Here is a 23,061-nt window from a genome sequence, read left to right on the forward strand (position 1 = left end):
ACAGTTTGGGGGCCAATGGTCATGCCCATCATTACAGAAGTTGAACTCTTTCACCTCCATCATCTGACACTAGTACTGCCCAGACAGCCTGAAGGAGTCTCAGGAGTGAGCATGAAACAGGTCCTTCCAGGGCCCGCTGTAATAGCTCAATAAATTCTCACCTTGCAAGTATCAGGATCCCTCACAGGTGCAGGTTCATATCCTGGCTGCTTTACTTGCCATCCAGCCCCCTGCTTATTGCCTAGGAAAGTAGTAGAGGATGGCTGAAAGCCTTGGAACCCTACACCCACATGGGAGACCCAGAAGAAACTCCTGGCTTTGGATCAGCTCAGCTCCAGCCGTTGAGGTCATTTGAGGAGTGAACCAGCAGATGGAATATCTTTTTCTCTGTCTCTCCTTCTCTCTGTAAATATGCCTAATAAAAATAGATTTTTTAAAAAATGGGTCCCTCTGGGGAGAGGAGTAATATTCAAAGAATTCTTTTCACTTCCCCTCTATTTGTTTAATTTGTTTCTTCATATTTTGGGTAGTGGGTCTTTTTTGGCAACACACGTATACACCTTTTTCTCACATGCTAAGGAAGTGTATTGAGACTCGTAAATCCAAAGGAGTTTGATTATGTTAATAAGGTGTCCAATAAATAGAAAACCAGTAAGAGGAATTCAAGGTGAAACATTACAGAAGTTCACCAGAAGCAAGTTGTTTTCGTCAATGTGATGGTCTCAATGACCTTTGATTTTGCAATGATGCGTCTCCCATGAGTTCAGCCAATGAGACTCTGATACTAACTGTTAAATATAACTCACTGATTTAAATTTTCTTAATTTTAATATTTCAGGGGCATCTTCCCGGAGCCTGCAATCACTTATAAAAAGGTAAGTAAAAGATGACTACAAGAAGTTGATTATTCACTTTGAAAGAAGGATGAGAGCTGTTTTTACCCCATCATCATTTTTCCTGAGCGTCAATACAGCTTAGTCGTCACTACTGAAAATAGGAGATACTTCTTCAGGCCACTAAGCATAGGAAACAACTAATTTGTATGCTCCTCAAAAAAGGATTATAAAAATGTAAAGTGGGTAACACTTATGTCTGACAGAAGTAACAGAGATGACAAAAGGTTTGTGCCATATGGCTGTTTATGAATACAAAAACATTTTTTTCATTCATCTGGGGTTTAAAATCCAAAAGCCAGGCTCTTGTTTCTCTGAGTGGAAGGCTCAGGAAGCTGCGGCCTTTTCAAACCTGGATGTTCTATGAATCTGGACATCCGCAAGCCAGCTGACTCGCCTGCGCTCATGGGTGACACAAGCTGGGAAGGAGGCCATGAAGTTAGCTGTATGCGTCCTGTCTGTTTCTAGGACTTCTGTCTGCTTGTTTCATTTCTATGCATTTATGTGTTCCCTAATGGGGCAGTGGGTTAAAGACGATAAAGAAGAAAACACAATAATGGGAACAAGGATTGGTTATCCTACAATAAAAAAAAAAAAGTAGCAAGAAAGTCTTTTCATGTGAAATTCTTCCACCCATTGGCCCAGCTAGTATCTTACATTCATATTTCCCCTGTGACTTTTCAGCCTGTCTAGGAACCAACTGTTGGACCACCCAGCAATCGTCATATATGCTATGGTCGGGAATGATGTCTGCAATGGGTGAGTTCTTAGGAACAAAATTGCTTTCAGAATTCTTTGGCTCTAGGTTTTTCCTCTCTTGTACTTCCTTCCACACCAACTCCACTCCATGACAGTGGTTTGCTGTTGAATAGAATTTCTGTATCTTAGAACCAAGCCCTAGACACACATAAAACCAACAGAATCCACCTGTGAAACTAAAAGCCCATTTTGAAAACACCTTGTGCATTAATTTTCAATTATGGCATCATAACAAATGGGTATCAGTGATATCACAAGAAATATGCTATAGTAACACAGAAGCCAAGGTTGAGGTTCATGAAGCTTTACATAAAATAAGGCAGAAACACAGTTCCCATGATGAGTTATCTCTCACTCCCATTTGGATAGGTTTCCTCGTAGGGAAGAGACAGTGGAACCCTGTAACATTTGCAAATACATTGTGTGTAACTCACTCACAGCCAGTCCTGTTCATGACCAAGGCGCTTGGGAAACAAGCCATTTTACTAAGCTGTCCATATCAGGAATCATTTCAGAATGCTGAATACCCTGGCTTCTCTACAACATTTGGGAGAGTTTTCTCAAAGCTGGTGTGCATCCCTGTGAGTGTGCTGCATGGTGGCAGTCATCATTCATGTGATGATCCATGGTTATGACCAAAATATGATAATGTAATAGTATTAATACATAAACAGCACAGCAGTAACAATAAACAGTGAGAAATAATCTAGAGCATCTCTACTAGCCATTCAGACATTATTATGAAAACAGACAAGCAATTCCAAGACAGGTGCCACAACTTAGCCTGAGGTAGCAAAACTGCTTCATGGCAAAGCTGGTCTCCAGCCCACATGGTGCTAGAACTGCAACCTCTTGCTCCACCCATAGTTTCCTAAGCCTGTGCTACAAACACAGTGCAGTGGTGTGAAAGCTTATAAGCCCTCCTGATACCCCAGCAGACTCTGCTAGTCGAGATGCAGACATCATCAGTAAAGTGAAATCAGGGCTCAGGACAGCACCCCTGGGAGATGTTGATATGTCCAACACTGCCTTTGCACCCCTAAGGCTGGTTTACTGCTCCCCCAGAACCCTAGCCAGCCAAGGCTACAAGCTGGGAACCCAGGCCCTGACCTCTATGATGGGTCACCTGGGACTGTCCAGTACAGAGCAAACAGTCCCAGGCCTGCCATGAGCCAGGGAGAGCTAGACCACTTCCTATATCCCTCAGCCCCCTCAGCAGCCCTAAGAGATAAACAGGAAATGTCCTCATTCCACAGACAGGAAGGCAAGGCTTGGCAAGGTCAAGGACCTTGGCGACACTGATATAGAATAGCAATGCCGAGAGCAAAAGCAACCACAATGATGGACTCCCATGTACTTTCTACAGTCTGTGCTGACCCAGCCTGATTTGCTTTCTTTCATTCCTTCACTTTTTAAAAGTATGTAGCAAGCACCTCTGATACGCCAAGCGCCGTGCAGGACTCCGAGATACACTGGCAAAAGGGCATGGTCATTGACCTTGGGGGTTTTGAAGCAGAGGTGTTGAGCTGCATGCAGCCCCTACCAAAAATAGAGCAAACATATAGCATGGCTCTCCCAGGCCCCTTGGAGGACAGACAGTGAGCTGGTCATGCTGAGTGAAGGAATAAGGCTTTGACTCCCAACGCCAAAATCCCGACACTGTACTTTTCCAGCACAACTGCTCACCCCAGAGGCCCTTCCAGCCTGGTTCTGACTTTCCTTTTTCCAATGAGCCAAAGGGCAGGCAGACATCAGCCAGGGTCCTGTGCCAGCCTCCTCTTAGCCGCAGATCTGGGCAGAGAAGCCATGAGCATTTGGGTGAACGAATGGACTTGGCAGTGTGGGATATCCCTGCAGTGCCCACTTTGTGATGTCCTGTGGAGGGGTTAGAAAAATAAAGACAGATGGCAACCACACCTCCCCATCTGCCAGAAAGTCAAGGTGGAGCTGTCATCCCAAAATGAGCAAAGAGATTTCATAAACTCAAGCTAGCAAGGAGTTGCATTATCAGTCTGCCCTAAAATACATTTCAGAATATTTGCTTGTCTTTTTTTGGAGGGGGAGGGTGATGTTAGTTCTGAATGAAATCATGCAGCTGTAGGCTTCTTTCTCAGTTCTCCAAACACACAGAATTTCTTAATAAATATGGTGAAAGTCATCAAGGTTGTGACTGGAAGATACCTTTTTGTGTCAGGAATTCAAGAAGAAGGGGAGTTTGGATGTACCTACCTCTCTCCTTGTAACTGCTCAATTGGATCTAAGGCTAGCCCAGATTCCAAGGGCTTTCCCAATCCCTGACTTTGAAGCTACACCAAGTGAGCAACGCAGAACCAGAACCCTCCTGAAAACGAGGCCAGCTGAAGCTTTGAGTGGTGAGGACAGCAGTAGAGAAATGGGAATGATCTTAGAGCATCAGCACAAAGGACACAGATGGCACTTCCCCAGCATCCCACCACTTCATACACAGCTGTAGAAAACCTGGCTGCTCCTGGCAGGTGCTCGTGGTCAGAAAAAGCCCACCTGGCAACTTGGACTCCCTTCACCAACTGGGACCCTTCTGGTGCTGCGTCTGTGCTTGGAATCAAGCCAAAGCCCCTACCCCCCACCCTAAGGGTAGGTGACCTCGTCTCCATCCCTTGTGTATGCGCTTAATGCAAATAGGGCAGATTTCTACTCAGAAAGAAAATACATTCATCAAGACACAGATTTAAGCATGTGCTGCTATGTGCTCAGGTTTTACAAAATCAGACAATTTTCTTTTCTTTCCCAAGAAAGCCTAAGCAAATCATCACATAACATATAATTAGGACAGCACCCACAGCGAACACCCTACTGGCTACAGTACTACAGACTCACTCACAGGTCCCCTCTGTGTGAGCACAGCTTGCTGTTCACAGATCGGGTTGTGCAACCCTCACACCTACTGTCAGCCTTATCACCTTGACAGCAGTCAACTGGGGAGATGATTTTAATTTGACAAAGTGAAACAGGTAGAGGAGCACTGAACAATTTTAAAGACCAAGTTGTACATCCCAAGGTGGCAAATGAATCTAAAGTGATTCCAGAGCCCTTGGTTCCACCATCTGTAAGCCAGAAGTGAGGTTATGCCACAGCAGCAAACAGACCCCAAATCTGACACCAGGTATCACTTCTGCCCAAAACCACTTCTACTAGAACTCATTGTCATGGGGCCCACTCGGCCTGAAGGGAGTCAGGGAGCACAATGCGATGGCATGTCAGAAAGGAAAAAGGCCATGACTATTTGGTAAAATAGCACCAATAACCACCACTGTGTGTGTACTGTTTACACACCCATGCAATGTGTGGTGTGTGTATTTGCACCATCTATACTTATATTTAACTAATTTTGTTTTTCTGTTTCTTTGACCAACAGGAAGGCTGATCCGGTCTCCAGAATGACCACTCCTGAGCAACTGTACTCCAGGGTCATGAAGATGCTGGTGGCCCTGGATTCCCTCCTGCCCACTGGCAGCCATGTCATCTTGTACGGCTTGGCAAACGGGAGCTTTCTCTGGGATACTCTGCATAGCAGATATCATCCTCTCGGTATCAGTTTAAAGATCCTTTTACTCTGGTATGCCAGTAGATATACAGTTCAGTGTCTAACTCAAACTATAGGGAGATACATCTAAAATTCCATCGCAGACAATGGGTCAGATCTGATGAAGGGTAATGATCCAAGGTACAGTCTCTGAAAGTCATTATCCAAAGGTGGAAGAGTCAAATCCAAAGCCAGAAAGGGGCGGAAGTGTTGAGCAACAAATTCAGACAAAAAGAAAGGTTGGAGTGTAACTCAGGACACCACCTTACCAAACAGAAAAATAGGAAATGAGCTCAAGAAGCCCAAAGGGAAGACAGTCCTGGGTCAAAGGGAGGGATAACTGAGAAGCTCAATGGTGGGAACCTCCTGGCGTCCACTAAGAAATCCATAGAACAAGCTCTTCTCATCCCCCAAGCCTACTTTTCTGCACCCCTGGGGGCCCCTGGCTCAGAAAGGCTTTACAGTTCTCCCAAAAAATTCTAACAGCAGCTGTCATATTCCAGACACTACACAACTATCATGAACGCAGTGGCCACTCACACTAGAATGGGGCCTTCATGTTATCCTTAACACAACCCTCCCCAGGCTAGACATTTTCCCTAACTCGCAGCTCAGAGAGCTTCGGTAGGTGTCCAAGCTTATTGTATATAAGGGGTCTTCAGTAGGTGTCCAAGCTTATTGTATATAAGGGGTAAAGGACTACAAGAAAATTATGCATGGACTTTTGTACCAGAATAAGCACATTTTAAATCCATCTCCCAGCAACTTGATGAAATATTCTTGTAGGTGAACTCACTGTTGCAGGGCTCTGGCTTGCCTTTTCAGGGGTGACTAGGTGGTCAGGGAGTGTCCTTTTATAAGCTATTTATGAAATGCCAGCCACTGGGTAACCAGCAGTGAACAAACCATCTGAATGTCTGCCCACATGAGGCTTTATCTCAGAGGCTGGTGAGGTCATAGGAGTGAAGATGGAGGAGAGAGGCACCCACAAGGAGAGGCCTGGAGCCTGCCCCTTGGCCCCGTGGTGATGGCACCTGCACCAGTGGATGATGAAGAAGGGACTGCCCATCTCGTGCTGTACCATATCCCTGCTCCTGAGACCTAGCCAAGATAACATATGCTGCAGGGCCAAACATTTCCATCTCATTCAGAAGAAGCAATCAAAAGGGAAGACCTGATGCTCGTTCTTTAGTGTTCTCCTTGGAAGCTGGGGTGGAGTGCGAGATTTCCCAGCTGTGGCCATCAGGAGCTTTCTCTTATTTAACTGCCCTCTGTGTTCCGTGTGTACCCTTTCAGTCTCCCGCTGTCTTCGTTCTGCAGTACATACTGCAGCCAAACGCCCCTACTTTCTCCCTCAGGAAATCCCACCCCTCCTCACATGGGAAAACAGCAGCAGTCCTTGCACGGCTCCCTAAGGTGCTACTCTCTCCCCTAGGAAAAAATCACACCCACTTCATACTCCCCATGGGGAAAAAAACAAAAAGAAAACTTTTCCTTGTTACTGAAACACATTATAACTATTATTATTCAAGAAAAGCAGCATCCAGCCTTCCCTAAGGAGAGCATAGGTTTCTTAGTCACAGGATTTTGACCATGACCTTTAGAAACCGTAGTACGATTGCACACAGCAGGGTTCTTTCCATACTGATCTGCGTGTATGCAAATAGGACAACCACTTGAGCTAAGACTGTCTCTTTGAACGGTTGGAAGCCAAGATCCAAGTTTTCTCAACAAATTCTTTGAAACTGTTGAGTTTTTCCGGTGCCAAGAAATGCTTGGGGGACAGCAGTTGGGGGATGGGAAGGGGGCTTCCAGCATATTCCATCACACTGATGGAAATCTAGCAAACATTATCTGATTTCAAATCCCATTTCTTTCAGTGAAATCCAGTCATGTTGTCCTCATAAACTCTTTCATATACGCCATCCAATTCACCTGTAACCATACCATGTAATAATGAATACATGGCAATTTGGAAATGAGCAAAAGAATGGAAGGGTGATTTAGGGAACTCATGCCCTTCTGTGGACTCTCTAGGCCATCAGTTCTCACCAGGGGCAACCTGCACACCCCAACCTGGCACAACCAGGGGTGACGGTGCTACTAGCATCTAGTGGGCAGAGGCCAGTAATGTTGCTACAGACGCCTCACTTTGCAGGATGGCCCCCACAAACAAGAATGTCAGCAGTGTCAAGGCTGAAAATGCCACTGTGGGCCTCACCCTGCCCTCTGCAGGGCGCCTTTCTCTAGCCACTAAATCACAGCCTAGAATGTCACAAAATAGAAGGGGAAGGAAGAAAAGCACAAATTTGTTCCAGGTTAAAGATCCTAAGTTGGGGAAAAAAACTCAATTAGTCCACTGAAGCCATCTACAACATGTTACATATTTTAAAGTTAGTTACATCCCCAAATTATCCCTGTCGCCTGGTTGCTGTGGATGATAAGTTATCCATCTTACAGTGAAACTTCAGGGTCCTTCCTAGAAAGACTGGGAAGTGGTACTTATGCCGCTTTATAGTCCTCAGTCAGCAGAGCTCATAATTCACATAAAATGAGAGGCTAGCAGATGGGGATAAGGCCTTCATGGTGCCTTTTCCCTGCTAGTCCAATGTTCTTCATTCCCACCAGACACACACCTGCCACAAAACAAAGTCAATGCTGGGCCAGCCTTCTGGTTTGGTTGCTTCCCCTTGGTAGCAGTGGAATTCATCCAACAGCTTAACACTGTGCTAGGGACTGTGTGAGAGGAGGACGAGGAGGAGCGGAAATACCAGGAAGAGGAAGGTTTCCCCCATTTCTGAAAGAAATCTAGAAGCATGGCAACAGGCATCCCTAGGCTTGGCCACCAGATCTTCCAAGGATTAGGAAAGAGGTCAGGGAGCAGAGGGTAAGGGGAGCAGCCCTGGTCAGCAGCATAGTCTGATGCCTCCACTTTCTCTTGGGACAGGCAGAAACACAACCTGACCATATAGCCAAAAAAGGCTACAGGCATCAAGGGCAGCAGGGAATGGGGCTCCAGAACAACAGGTTCTTATTCCACCCCTGTTACAGAGAAGGGAGTCATGCTTCTCCCTTTCAGCGTGTCCCTGAGTCAGAATACAGTTGGTAAGTGGATGCTGAGGCCTGTGTCGTGTGGCAGTGTCTGTCACTAATTAAAACTTCTGCTAAAAGTGTACGGTCTTCATGAGGAATCACCCTACAGCAAATCATGCACATTAGCACTCTGCTTATACAGAGCTTCTGAGAAAGGTCAAATCTGACCAGCCTCGAGTTCTCTTGAGCCACAGTCCATGAGGCCAGACATCATTCCAGAAATATGTCTGAAATGGGTATTCTTTTGGACAAAGATGACAAGCAATGAAATCCTTGCAGAGAGAAAACACAAGCCCTCTAGGAAGAGTACATAGGCTAACTGGAAGGACCAGGAGCCAAGGACAATGGCTCAAGGCACAGACATCCTGAGAGTTGTCCAAAGAATTAGACCATGCTTCAAAAGTCAAGGAGTGCAGGCTCCAAACAGCTCTGCAGCTAGGTCTTCCTTGTAGGGCCGCTGCCACGAAACAGCCATTTCATTGTACCTCCGCTACTCTCAAACATGAAGCCGAATGTCTTTGTAACACCTTGCTGTTCATAGTGCATTCTTGACCTTCAGCAGGTCTGTCTGAATTAATGTGGCTTTAGTACATTCAGATGGTATTTCCTGGGGGTATGATTGACCTTGTTGGTACTAAACTGAGATTTCAATTATGTTGCCAGTATTATGTAAATATCAAAGTACCTTCCCTAAAAATAACAAGATTGGGACACAAACTGCATCTCTAGGCAGGTTGGGTAAAGCATGCCTTTCAATTTTTAGAGGAAGCATCCGGCATCCCATGGGGTCAATCCTCTGGCTCCCACCACACATACACTGGTAACCCCTGGAAATACTATGGAATAGTGAGACAGTGCCCCGGCCCCAGCCCAGGCCCAGGCCCCTGCCTGGAGCATTCATGATCAGCTTTTTTGAGATTAACTTTCTAATAAGGAAATCACAGAATTGCAGACATAACCCCCTACTCATGTACAACAAGATGGAGGATCAGTCTGTCTTACCAGCATGGCTCAATGAGCAAAAAAACACATTAAAACAAAAGGAACAGAAAATAAAACCTAAAAAGGGTGACTGACCGACTCACAATTTCATTCAAGGGAGAAAGCAGGAGAACCATTCCATACTGCCCTTGCTTAAACTATAGCCCATCACAAGCACTGCCAGCCTCCCCTCCACATGGGCCACTCTATACGCTAGCAGGTAGAAAGTCCAGAGAAAGGGAAACCAATTCAGTCTTCCCCAGGTGTCTTCAAAAGATGCCTGCAGAAGCCTCATTTAGTTCAACAGATCAGGTTATTCTCATTGATGATTGCCCCTTGATCAACCAAGCCCTTAGGAGCCAGTGCCAGAACAGGGAGAGAGAAAGGGGAGAGGCATTAGCGAAGGCCCAAAGGGAGGATAGCAGGAAGCGAGGAGAACAGCCAATGGAACAAGGCTGTGGCCCACCTTAACACCCAAAGAAGACCCAGCAATGAAGTCCCTCGCATTCAAGGAGCACCTCAAACTCCAGTCCCCCAGCTGGCCAGACAATCCAAGCACAGAAGGAGAGAGGGTGTGTGTGTGAGACCGTCAGCAAGTCAAGCATGCGATGCAACAGCCTGTCCAGTGAAGAGAGTCACTGACCAGGAGAGAGGACACACACACACACACACACCCCTGGGGTGAGGGGACATGTCATAGACAAGAGGGTGTCAGGCTCCCAGGCAGGTACCTCACTTTCACAAGGAAGCCACAGTCCCAACAACAAAACGAGATGGCACCAAGCAACACCAGAGAGGCCAGCCAGACTGATGTGCCCTCCTTGGGGATGGAGAGGAGGAGGGTACGACACAGAGGGGGAAGAGCAGAGAGTGGAGGCAGAAGGCAGCCCTGCGGCCGACCTAGGCTGTGACAGACATAGGAGGAGGGGATAAATGAAAAAAGCAAAAGAAACAGAATAAGGAAATAGAAGAAGGACAGGCGTCTCAGGGGCGGGAAGAGGAAAACCGGCGCTCGGGGTTCCACGCTGGGCCCCTCAGGTGAGAGCTGGGCGGGCGGCCAGTGTAGAAGTGCAGCGCCAGGAGCCTGGGCAGGGGCCAGCGCTGACCGGTCCCTGTGACTTTAACAGCTGCAATCAGTCTGTGGCTTTCCAGTCCAGGGCCACACACACAGTAATAATGTATGTCTCCTCCATGACAAGAAAATTGAATCTATCTTTCAGTCTAACGGAGCGCAAGGTCTAAGCGAAAACAAGACTGTGTTCCATCCACTGCATTCTTTTTCTGTGCCCTGAGACAGGCCCAATCATCTTCGATGATTTTTTTTTTCCTGGAGTGTAAGATGTGGTAATGGATACAGCATCCCTCACTCAGTCCTCTGCAGCAGCCACAGCACGGAGGCTGAATGACTACTTTGGGGTGGATATGATGGAGGGAGGGAGGAGGGGAGTGCTGGCAGAGAAGGCGCGGCCTCCGCAGGTGCTGGGGCTACAGCTGATGAGCACAAAAGCTCGGATGAACCACACACAGCAGCACCATTCCCTTCCCCCTAAGGTATCTCTTTCACCTGTGCCAAAGATAGTATAGGACGAATCTACTCAGTAGGGCTCCACTGCAGTATACACTGTGCCACCCTTTGCCCCAGGGCCAAGAAGGGGCATGCAACGCACTGGCCTCCACCACCCCATGGGCCTCTCGAGCCATTGGGAGGCCTTCGGTTCACCAAACTGCAGGCACCTGGCAGCCACGGCTTCAGACCTTCAGTATGTCCCGCCTGATCTCAGCACAGGATCATTAGCTCAGGCCTAAACCAGGAAGGGAAGGTTCAGTCCACACACTCCTCCAACACCACTCCTGTGCCCTGTGGCACCACTGCTAAGACAAAACCAATTCTTTGCCGAGTGCTTTGGTCAAGCCCCGGGAGTCGGGACGAGCCCAATCCGCTCCACCTGGAAACCAAGTCCTTGGAAACATTCCCCCAACCCTGGCTCTAAAATCCTAGAGGTTCATAAAGAAAGTAAGCTCAGGCCATCTCCAATAGCCACAACGAAGGCAGGACCAGGGCCGAGTCCCCTGGCAGAGCTGCCCTTCAGCAGGGAGGCAGGCTTACCCCGCAGAGTCTCTCAATGCCACCTCAGCACACACACGACAAACCAGAGCTCTCTGCTCTCCAGGCCAACTGAACCAGGACGTGACCTACGCCCAGGTCTACGCCTTCCTGAGCTGTCTCCAGGTGAGTGCACTGACCTGCGGCGTGGCTGTGGCCCTCGCGTCCCGCCAGCTCCCGTTAACCAGCCGTGTCTTCCTGCCCTCAGGTCAACCCCTGCCAAGGCTGGATGTCTGCCAACAAGACACTGCGGGCTCTCACCTCTGAGGTAGGTAGGGCTGCTGGGTCCTCGCGGGGCCCGAGACAGGGCCGGCCCAGCAGTTTTCACTTAAGGAGATTCAGGCAGGAAGTTCTTCTCCACGCTGGTCAACGAGGTAGCTGGGAGGTAGTGAAGGAGCGGAGAGAATTGAGTACGCTCTGTCTCCCTCTGCCGCTGTGGAGGTCTCTTCCCCTCACCAAGTCTCTCAGTCACTGTCTCCCAGTGTGTGGAGTGTGCACACACACACACCACACACACACACACACCCCACCACCATCACCACCACCCCCACACACAAGCAACCACCATCACCACCCCACACACACCATACACACCCACCACCACCACCACCCACTTCCACCTCCACCACCCTCCAGCTGGAGACGGCTGAGAGCGTAACCCTGTGTAGGACTGTGTAGGACTGGAGTCCTCCTGAGTTAAATGAAGACATTGCTGGCGTCTCTAACATAAGCAATGACTCAAACACAAGGGATTGCTCTTTTCCCAAGGGTGGTGAGTAACCTCTTTCTAAAAGGCTCTCTGATTCTTTTAACAAAATGCACCCTTCAGCTTTTGAAGTAGTCCATTCATTCAAGGAACCAGAACACGGAAACTCATGTCAATAACATCCTGCTGAAAGACGCTCAATTCCAGCCACCACCCGATGATGTGGGCGCTGGAACAGGGAAAAGCCACTCTGACTGTGGCCACTCTCAGCAGGTGGTAGTCAGGTCCCCATTCCCTGTTTCTCTCGGGGCTCCTGCCTGTGTAGTAACACCAGAACATTTGTATTTCTTTCCACATATGCATTGAAACGCCAGATGTTTTGGCACTCTGGAGCTGAAGCCCTAGGCCTAATGAAACTGGGAGCATATGGTTATTGTAAAGGCTAGTGGAATGCTTACTGCTGTGGAAACCCTGGGGACATTCCAAACTGCTAAGACAATGAATGCACCACTAACTTCACCAAGGAGCCTTCCTGCATGTCCCCAATCCACCCTCTGGGGGTCCCTGTAGTGCTCTGTACCTCCCCCAATAAGAAGCGGCTCCACCTGCTACTCAGAAAGTCCTGCCCTTGGGCAAGCTCTACTCCCACTCTTCTTTATCCACCTCTCCCATTCTGTCCTCCCAGAAAAGTCTTCTCCACCTTAAAAGAACACAGAAGCACAAAGAACAGTAACAAAAATCACCCAAAATGGCCATGCTAAGATAGTATGTGTGATGTTTTTCTCTTACTTCCCCAGGGAGATATTGGGGGACTTTGTCCAAAGGGAATGCACGTAGGCTTTTTGCCTTTCAGTGTTTATAAATTGTTTCTCCATTTATAAACAAATATACAACGTAAAAATGTACCCTCATTTATTCCATTCCTTGGTGCTGGACCTACAGGTAGTTTTCAATGTTTTTCACTGTAGTAAGTAACACTATGATGAACAAATGAATATGTAAAGACTATGTCTTTGTGTATATTTCTACTTCCTTAAAACATAGTCCTAGAAAAATTATTAGGTCGAAGAATAGGTCAATGTTTAAGAATTTCATCAATATTGCAAAACTGCTGTCTAGAAAGTTTCAAAGAAGCAGCCTTCCCATTCGTCTCCCCATGGCAGCATATGGTACTACTGTAGTTGTTCATTTCATCCTCCTTGGTCCCATGAACACAGTACCTCATTACTTCAATTTACACAGATTTGGTTCCTAATCAACTTTAACATCTTTCATTTGTTCACTGGCTATTTGTGCCTGAGTAGAATTTAATGTGTGGAGCTACTCACTGCTAATGATATAGAGAAAGGAATTATAAAGACTGGTTTCTTTACCACTGAACTGTCTACTTAAAGTTTCATGGAATTCTCCATTTCTGTTGTCTTCAGAGAGCACAACAACTCTCCGATACACTGAAGAAAATTGCAGCCAGCAAGAAATTTACCAACTTCGACCTTTATTACCTGGATTTTGCCTTCCAGGAAGGTAAGTTGCTCGGTATAGGCCTGGACAGAAGACCAAACAGGGCAGGTGCAGAGGGACAGCCTTCCCTGGTGTTGATGAGCCAGCAGGATGGAGGGCAACTCCTGCCGATTCTGACACACTCCCAGCTCTCACCAGGGATAAAAAACGAAAGTGGGAGTTGGTTTTTTTTCTCGGAGTCGGTGGTACTTGACATTAACTGCTTATTTCACCATCAGTTTAGAATTCATGAGGCAAGAGAACTAGTGACCAGCTGGAAAGAGCTTTGGATGGGGAACCTACAGCCTCTTGCCAGGTTAGCAGTGCCCTGCTTACCTATGGTCTAAAGACAGGTGTGACAGAAATAAATGACAAGGCAGTGCCTCTAAAGGAGAGATGGAGGAATTCACCTGTGGCCAAGTCCCAGCCTCCTAGATGGATTGTCACTGAGTTTCCTTGCTAGCATTCCCGCAAAATGCTCGAGTATCAGATGAGTGGCCACATCAACAGAGACATATTACTAAAGCTACTGATGGGGCCTTTACGTCTTGATGCTGAGGAACTGTGATTTATTAACCGTCGTATTTCCAGATCCATTCTCATTGCTAAGCCGATTTTGTACAAGAGGAAAGTCCCCTCCCTGTTGATGGACTGCTCGTCGAGGTGATGCTAATGAAAAAGGCTTGTGGTGTAGGCACAGGAGGGAAGTTCCTTACCCAGGTGTATCACCTGGCTCTCCCCCACCACAAGTCCCTCCTCACCCCCGGGGCCTAGGCGTCTGGGAGGGAGCAGATGGCCAGTGTGAATTATCCACTATTACATTAGCTGACACGTTCAGCTTTGCAATCGCTACTTCTTCAGTTCTGAACATCTTTTCAACAAGACTCATCTCCCTTAACTAGATTTCCTGCCTAAGTGACACACATTTCTCTCATAGGAAGAGACATTTTGATAAATAACCTTTCATTAAAATGCAGAGTTGATGACACATTAATGAATTCCTGGTGTAAACAAATGTTCCACCAAGTGATGTGTGATCATCATCAACCTGGAATACAGATAAAGTTATTAAAAATAGAACATGTCTAATATTCACAGGGGAATTTTTTTCTCCCAAGTGATCTGAAGCTTGCCTTTTATTATCTCTGGAACTATTGGCAATTCTTGGAATATTTCTCGCTTTTCCTTTCCAGACTGAAAATGAGAATACCATGTCTACTAACAAAATTTAGGATGATTCCTGAGGAGGGAGAAGAGGAGTGTCATCCTCCTAAATGGTGGGCATAGTTCATAGCTAGCCAGCAGGCAGGAAAGCATGCCATGCCCTCACAGCTCCAAGATCTGGTGATAACACCGAATTCCCAGGCCCCGCTCCAAACCCACCTAGTCAGAATGTGCATTTAGACACGATCCACAGGCCAGCTCATCTGGATGCCCATGAAGCCTACCATGTGAGGCTCTGGGATGCTCCAAGGCTGATCAGTCACCAGATGTTGCCCATCTTACTACAAAGAGTCTTCCCAAAGGTCATGGAAAATGTATATTGTGGAAAAACTATTTGGATTTCAAATGTTTTGCACTGACATAAATGTATCCTTGAATTCCATTTTCTCATGAGTTTGTTTTTTTTTTTTAAGTAAGTTCCCATGCTCCAGGAGTTGTAGAGGTGTAGGGAATGTAACTATCAGTCATCTAAAAGAGTCCTCACCTCCTTGGAGGATTCAGAGGAGGACTTAATCCTGAACTGGTGAACTGGAACACTGGGGCTCCATCAGCACCACCTGCTTAAAAGAGCAAAAGGTTCAGCTAAAGTTAGCTGAACATCCTGCAGCCATCTCCCAGGTCTCTCTGCCTACCTGGCAGTTCTCCCATCGACAATTCACAGAATTTCTTGTTGAGCAATCTCTTTCTTTTTATTTAAAATAACTGTAAAGGTCCAATTTGGGTACAGGCCCTTCTTCATCTTCCTGCATGAGGTTAGTAAACTCTCTCTTAGGGAAGTTGCCTGGGCACTAGTGGGTCAGTGCCCTGGGACTGCCCATAGACATACATCTCATCTTGGAGTACTCTGCAGTGAGTGTTGATGCTCTACCCCCTTTTGAAAGAGAGCTCAAATTTTTATTTAGTTTTCAGGATCTGCAATAATGTCTTTATTTATGCCCAAAGTTAGGTAGACCATTGCAAAGGGAGTTTTTAACTTAAAATGTTGGTATTTTCTGCAGTGGGTATAACAATCATCCACTTCCATATTCATCACCAAGGGTAACCTGCCATGTCCAGAGAATTCTTTTTCCTGGAAGCCTACCTCCGGAAGGTACAGTGTCCTGTTGTGGAAAGAACCCAGACCGTACAGCCATGCTCCTCTCCCATCTCAGACTCAGAGTAGCTGTGAGTCCTCAAGCAAACACAGAACCAATCAGCCTGTGTTTCCTTTCTTGGCTGGAGGCACTAACTAAACCAGGGGCCTAGATAAGGATCACATAAGACCTGAAAAGTTGTGCAGTAGTAAGGCCACAAGGAGCTCAGCTGGCAGTCCCCACCATCACCATCCTCCATGCAGGAAAAGCAACTCCCACATTCCTCTTATGATGCAGAAAGCCTGAGCTCTTATTGTCTTTCCATAAGCCCACCCCTATCACTGTCAGGCCAGTGGTCTCCTTTGAGTTCCCTCCACAGTAAAGAGGTGGTAGACATGCCACATCTTGTGACCCTGATGCCCTTTTATCAGAAATTCAAACCCTACTAAGTCATTTACTACATCTTCCGTCTCAGGAGTTCCCTGGCAAATCTCTCATTTCAATGGTATATTTGAGCTGACTGCTGCATCGTAAGTAGCCTTATTTGTCACGACACTGAAATTCACCTCCTCACGTCCCTGTGACAGAGAAAATTGTGGTTGAGGACCCCGTACCTGGAGGGTAGGTAAGACACCTGCTTGATCTCGGTGTTGACATCCTCAGTTCAGCCACAGAGGGTGACTGCTCACCTGCAAAGATGCGTTTTTCTTTCTTGCTGACTCATTCTCCAACTGCTTACGAACTACACAGAGGCAGCAATTTTTCCTTCCTTCAGGAAATGCCAAATTGAGTAGCTCATGTCCTTTTTCCTCGTCTGTGCCACACTTCCCCAACAGAGGGAAGAAAATGTCACTTGGCTGACAAGGCCGTTTTTATCCTGACAGTTTAAATATCTTGCCAGTTGCCCTCAGCTTTCAAGATAACTCAATTGGAGTAAACCTGCTCCCTAACCCTTCCTGAGTCCATGCAGATTTTTGTAAAAATGCCAGTGGCTTTGTGTGATTCAACTTTCTTTTCCAAGTGTCTGCTAGTGCTGCTGCGTATCAGAGAGCTGGCAGGTGTCTTCTGAGTCTTCCTCCATGACAGCTGTTGCATCCTTGAGAAACTGCCCACTGGCTGGTCCTCTGACTTCTCAAATCCCAGGAGATCACTTGTGCTCCCTCTGGAAGCTTAATTCAGGTCTTCTAAGGAGCAAATACAAAGTGCTTACTCATTTTAAATCGCAAGGCCAGAGAGGAAGAAGATTGACCAACAATCCACATTCCCCTTCATTAGACGAAGAGATCAACATTACTGTCTGTAATTGCACTTGTCCCGGGAAAGGAAAAACACATCCTAAGAAACACACACACATACTAGATACTATGCAGATAAAACCTTAAACTATTGCCTGTGAATTCTACAACCCTAGTGTCAATCAATACTTGTGTGATGACCAGTCGCCCTCACAGTAGTTATATAAGAGAAATAATTCTATGACAAATAATTATGGTCTTGGTAATCTTATGGAATTTGCTAATTGTTATTCATTTTCATTTAATCCGAAAGGCAGAGAAAGGGAGGGAGGGAGTGAAGGAGACAGATCTTCCATCTGTGATTTGCTCTTCGCATGCCTGCAACAGCCAGGGCGGAGCCAGGACAAAGACAGGAGCCAGGAACTTCATCAAGGTCTCTCACGTGGGTGGCAGGGACCCAAGTACTTGAGCTACCACCTGCTGCCTCCCAGGATATTAGCAGGAAGCTAGAGCTGAAGTGGAGTAGCTGAGTACTGGGCACTCAGCTAGGGCACATGGGCATCACAGGCAGACTAAGCTGCTGTGCTAAATGCCCACTCCAGCATTTTTGAAAAATATATCTATGGTATTGTTTGACATGGCAAGCCAGTTCTACCAAAGGCTGGGCTTCCTTGTAGTACCCTAGTATAGGGGAGGGATGAAGGTTAGGGGACAGGAATACATTTTCTGGCAAGACTGTGCTACCACTGAAGGCATTTAGAATTGCTGGAACATGGGGGTGATAGGAATAGCTCCCACTGCTTTCTACCCTAGAGCATACGCCTGCTCTTCTATAAGACTTACCATGCAAATATCCTTCTTCCCTCCCCCCTCTCCTAGCTCCCTCGCTCTCTCCTCCCCAGCCCCTGCTATTATTCCCCAAATTATCACAGTAGTATAGCCCCTTAGTAACAGTTACAAGATAAACTTTCTTCTATTTAAGTGTATCATGACATGGGAAGTAGAGGCAGAGGTAGAAAATCTAGTATCATGTTAAACGGGTATATTTACAGATTCCAAAATGGGAGTCTATTACTATTCAGGAGTAGAGACGCATATCATAATGTAACTTTACTTCCCAGTGTGCTGGTCTCCATTATACCATTCACCTGTGAGAGTCAAGGATCTACATACACTAAGTCTTTAGTTTGGTGGTTAGTAACACATGTAAGATGCAAGCAAAAGAGAACTAGGCTGGAATAAACTGGAATAAACTTTGGTGCCAAAACTAAATTGCACCTGAGGGATCACATGTTGCAGCAAATCTGATTCTGAAGACCAGGCTTGAAGTAAAGATTTCTCTGAAGGAACCAGACTCTCCTCTGGGTGCTCCCTTGGCCAGCGACAAGGTAGTGAGTGGGGGTGGAATGCTGTGATCCCAGCACAACTGCCAGAGCAGTGAGGTACTGATCAGTCCTGGAAAGCCCAGGCTTTTTGGTTGTTGTTCTATCAAAACTCCAGACAGAATGTCCATTCTTCCCCTGGGGTAAGAAGCAGAGAAACAATGGGCACAGACTTTCGCCCTTGGGTTTTCTAGGGAGCAGGCGAAGAGAAGGGAACTGGAGGATTCTTTGTTGCATCCACTCCCCACCCTGTGGGATGCCAGGAAAGCGAGGTACCAGTTGTGCAAGGGAGAACAGCTGCTGGGCTTTCTCCTTAGGGCTCTCCAGGGATCTGGAATCTTGGGGCTTTCTTATTGACTGCACAATATTACGTGAAGTCAGCTGTGCTGTAGCTGTGGAGTCATTGACATTCTGGGTCTCTTACCTGTGTTGAAGGAAAGTCTTTCTGTTTTTCATCACTGGGACGGGGGCTGGAGCAGTCTCTCCATAGCATCTACTCTCTCTGAGTAGATGCTAAGATAATTTGCTGCAATTAAATTTCTGACGCCTTGGATGGCTGTTAAAGGTGATTACTTGACACATGCAATCAATGTCTGGAAATGACAGCTCAGGAGAGGAGATGCTAATAGAATATGACATTTCCCCCTCCTGTAACTCTGTCCCACTGCACCATTGAGAAAAGATAGACTTGCATTAGCGTGGAGCTATTCTAGAGCTCATCTTTCCCACTATCCTGCCTACTACACCAGCCACATTCTCTTACATTCCCCTCCTGAGTTAGGAGCAAAAAAAAAATAAAAGTCCCACAGAGTGCTGATCATTTCAGCTTGGAAAGCCACCAGTCCAAGATGCCAGCACAGGGACTGGCATGGTTGGGTCGGTAGCAACCTGAGAGGGCAGGGCAGCTCTGATGATCTATCCAGTTCTTGCCCTCCTGGCTGACTGCTGCTTAGTAGACATGGGTCTCTAACTCTGATTCTCTGCCTTCCAGTCGTGGAGGAGTGGCAGAGGAAAGGTGGCCAGCCCTGGGAGCTCATCGAGCCTGTAGATGGATTCCACCCCAGCGAGGTAAGCATGGCTACCCAGCGGCCGATGAGTGCGCAGCCGCATGAGGAGACTGGACTTTAAAGATCCTCATGCATTCATGTGTTTATTATTTATCCATCCATTCACTGTAAATGATTTATTACTTTTCTTGAAAGAGTTACAGAGAGAGGGAGAGTCACAGGAAGAGAGAGAACTTCCCTCTGCTGGTTCACTCCCCAGTTGGCTGCAACAGCTAAAGGTTGGGCAAAAGCAGGAACCTAGAACTCTATCCAGGTCTTCTGCATAGGTGGCAGGGACCCCAGCACTTGGGCCACCAATGTTATCTTCCCGAACCAAACACAAAATCCCCTAAGCAAGTAGTGAGCCTCTACAGTGGTGGGGCATGGCCTGGCCCAGGGGGTGTGCAGGAAGTGAGTGGCAGGTGTCGTTCCAGGCATACTTTGAAAATCCTGTCCCCAAGCCATTGGACACACACACACACACACACACAGTGTGTGTGTGTGCATTCAGCTATGAAGGACAATGCAAAACCTGCTATAATCCTAGTGACAGAGAAAGAAAGGCACTGAAAAGTCTATTCTAGGGGTGCAAACAAAGCAAAGGAACAGCAGCTTGTAAAACCTTCAGGTTAATTGTATGTCTTTACAGTTTGGACATAAGATGGGAATATTTCCAGCATAAAGAAATGTTAAGTGTTTGAGGAAATAGACAGAAATAGGTAGACATTATACAACATACACATACCAAACATTACATGGTACCCCATAAACATTTCTGTATAATTATCATGTATGTCTAAAGTTATTTAAGGAATTTTTTTAATTAAAGCACAACTGCATTAACAACAGAAATCTTAAATACCATTGAGTCAAAGGCAGGAGGACACATTGTCATCAGAAATTTCATTGAAGAAATCAAATGAGAGCACATCCTGGGGTCCATACAAGGCTTGGCATCATCCCCTAAATGTCAGCACTGATCACGGACCAATAGGAGAAGGCTGAGCACAATTCCCTATATCAAGCAATTAAGCAAAACATCGCAGAACAGCACAAAAAGCTAGCTTGATTAAAAAAAAAAACTTGTGGCTTTATATGTAAACAAGCAAGAAAGTAGACACTCCAAGATGGTTACGCAGAAAGGGCCCTCTGTTAACCAGGCGGGCCTACACTCCCAGAACACCCCATTCCCTGCCATTCTGCTGGGCTAGATTTCCTTCAGCGCGTGTGCAGTTAGGGTTAGAGTGCAAGTCCGTTCATCCATGATGTCTCTGTACACTGGCAGGGAGAGGGTGTCCCTGTGTCCTGTCCTGAGGACAAACGCCAGAGGAGGCAGAAGGAGGTGTATGACAGATGTTTCCTCTGGCAAGATAAGCTCGCTGGCTTTCAACAGATGGAATGCCATGTATTAAGTAAAAACAATGATCCACATCTACCTTTAGTGACACAGGAATCTGTCTGGAATAGACAGCAATGTGAGTAAGAGCAAAAACCAGCTGTGGGGGAGCACACAGCGGTAGGCATCTGTCAGCACTTAGGAAACTGTTGACAAAGAAAAGTGAACTTTCCTGTGAGTAAATTAAGCTTCTATGAGAGCAGATTATACAGTGACACCCACAGAGGCAATGTGTGTATGTGTGTGTGTGTGTGTGTGTGTGAAAGAAAGGAATTCAGATATAAAATCAGAGAAGTTCTATATCCAATTTTAATAGAAGTACTTCTGTGATGGATGAGGATGACTTCTGTTCCATTTTTCTCTTTTGGCTTATCCTTTTCAGTTCTTCTAGAGCGAATAGGTATTGCTACAATACTTTAAAAAAAATTTTTATTTGAAAGGCAAAGAGAGGGAGAGAGAGGGGAAGCCAGCATAGTGGTGTGTCATGGTAATCCTCTGCCTGTAAATGCTAGCATCCCATATGGGTGCCAGTTTGTGTCCTGGCAGCTCCTCCTCTGATCCAGCTCCCCAGTTATGGCCTGAGAAAGCCACACATAATGGCTCAAGGCCTTGGGACCCTGCACCCACATGGGAAGCCTGGAAGAAGCTCCTGGCTTCCAGCTTTGGATCAGCCAGCATCAGCTGTTGTGGGCATTTGGGTAGTAAGGCAGTCTCTCTACCTCTAATTCGCTGTCAAAAATAAACAAACAAAAAAGCAAAACAAAAACTTTGCATTTCAAATAAACATAAATAAATCTTTAAAAAAATAAAAAGCCAGAGAGACACAGAGCTTCTATCTATTGTTGTGTCTCCCCACCCCACCTGCAACCCCCACCCCTGCTAAAGAAAATACCTACAACAACTGGAGTAGCTGGAGTTGTCCTGGACTGAAGCCACAGTGGGGAACTCCATTTGAGTCTCCCACTTGGGCGGCAGAACCAACTACCTGCTGCCTCCCAGGATGCCCGTTAGCAGGGAAATGGAATGGAAAGGGAAGTCTAGTCCCAAACCCAAGTCTCTGAAATAGAATGTGCTGTGGACACCCAAGCAGTGTTTTCAATTCTGGATAAAGAAAATGAACACCCGTGTTCAGGAAATAACTGATTTGGAGTAGAAAGGGATGGGGACAGTGGCACCTGACCCTGTGCATTGGCCCTCAAGAGCCCAGCAGAGAACATCATGTAGGAGACACCTGTCCAAACATGGCTGATTGAATAGGTATGGTTGATCCTTTCATCACAAGTCACTAACATCGTAATAACCATGCCACTCTCATTTTAGACTCAATATTTTAGCAATGCACATTCAAATACTGTAATCTCTAGTAAAGTGACAGCCAGCTAATTGCTTTCCAACCCAACAGCTCCCACATGCTCATATCTGAGCTCTCTCATTTTCATTCTCCTTTTCTAACCCTCACCCCAGCCCCTACCTTGTCAACATAAGAGCGGGAAATAAATGCTCAAACACCTTGGTACCATATAGTTGTTGGAAAGGCAGCCTGTGTATATCATGCTGGAAGCGACCGAAACAAAGAAACACAAGAGGCACCACAATTTTCTACAGACCTGGCAGCAGGCCCTGTGTGGAGAAATGGCAGGCTAATCAAATCATCACAGGGCCAGGCCTCTGACTGCTCTGAACCAGAGATGACCTGGCCCTTCTGGATAGAAGAGGGCAGCCTAACTGACAGCCCCTGGCACAATCCTGCTTATTGCTTATTTGCTTGAAAGGCAGTATGGGAAAGGGGAAGATAAAAAAGAGAAAGAGTTGAAAGAAAGAGAAACAAAAAATTCCATCCACGGATTCACCCCCTAAATGATCACAATAGAGCCAGAAGCACAAAAACTAAATTAGTCTCCAACATGGGTAGCAGGGGCCCAAGTACTTGGGCCATCTTCTGCTGTTTTCCCACACATGTTAGCAGAGAGCTGGTTTGGAAGTGCAGGGCTAGGACTTGAACTGGTGACCATATGGTATGCTAGCATGACAGGTGGCAGCTTAATGAAGGGTGGTACCACATTGACCCCACACTTCTGTTTTTAAGTTCAAAGAAATCAGTATACAA

The 23,061-nt window shown here is 46.5% G+C and overlaps 1 protein-coding gene across 1 annotated transcript in view; it reads left to right on the plus strand.

Moving 5' to 3' along the window:
* AOAH (acyloxyacyl hydrolase) overlaps nucleotides 1-23,061 on the plus strand; it is a 151,219-nt gene that overhangs the window by 125,256 nt on the left and 2,902 nt on the right. The window contains exons 15-21 of the mRNA XM_058678363.1: nucleotides 839-875; nucleotides 1,578-1,652; nucleotides 5,047-5,219; nucleotides 11,460-11,518; nucleotides 11,601-11,660; nucleotides 13,526-13,622; nucleotides 19,504-19,580. Coding sequence (XP_058534346.1) covers nucleotides 839-875; nucleotides 1,578-1,652; nucleotides 5,047-5,219; nucleotides 11,460-11,518; nucleotides 11,601-11,660; nucleotides 13,526-13,622; nucleotides 19,504-19,580 — 578 coding nt within the window. The remainder of the gene's footprint in view (nucleotides 1-838; nucleotides 876-1,577; nucleotides 1,653-5,046; nucleotides 5,220-11,459; nucleotides 11,519-11,600; nucleotides 11,661-13,525; nucleotides 13,623-19,503; nucleotides 19,581-23,061) is intronic.

This window comes from Ochotona princeps, chromosome 20 (genome assembly GCF_030435755.1).
Source record: "Ochotona princeps isolate mOchPri1 chromosome 20, mOchPri1.hap1, whole genome shotgun sequence".
Classification (NCBI taxonomy): domain Eukaryota; kingdom Metazoa; phylum Chordata; class Mammalia; order Lagomorpha; family Ochotonidae; genus Ochotona; species Ochotona princeps.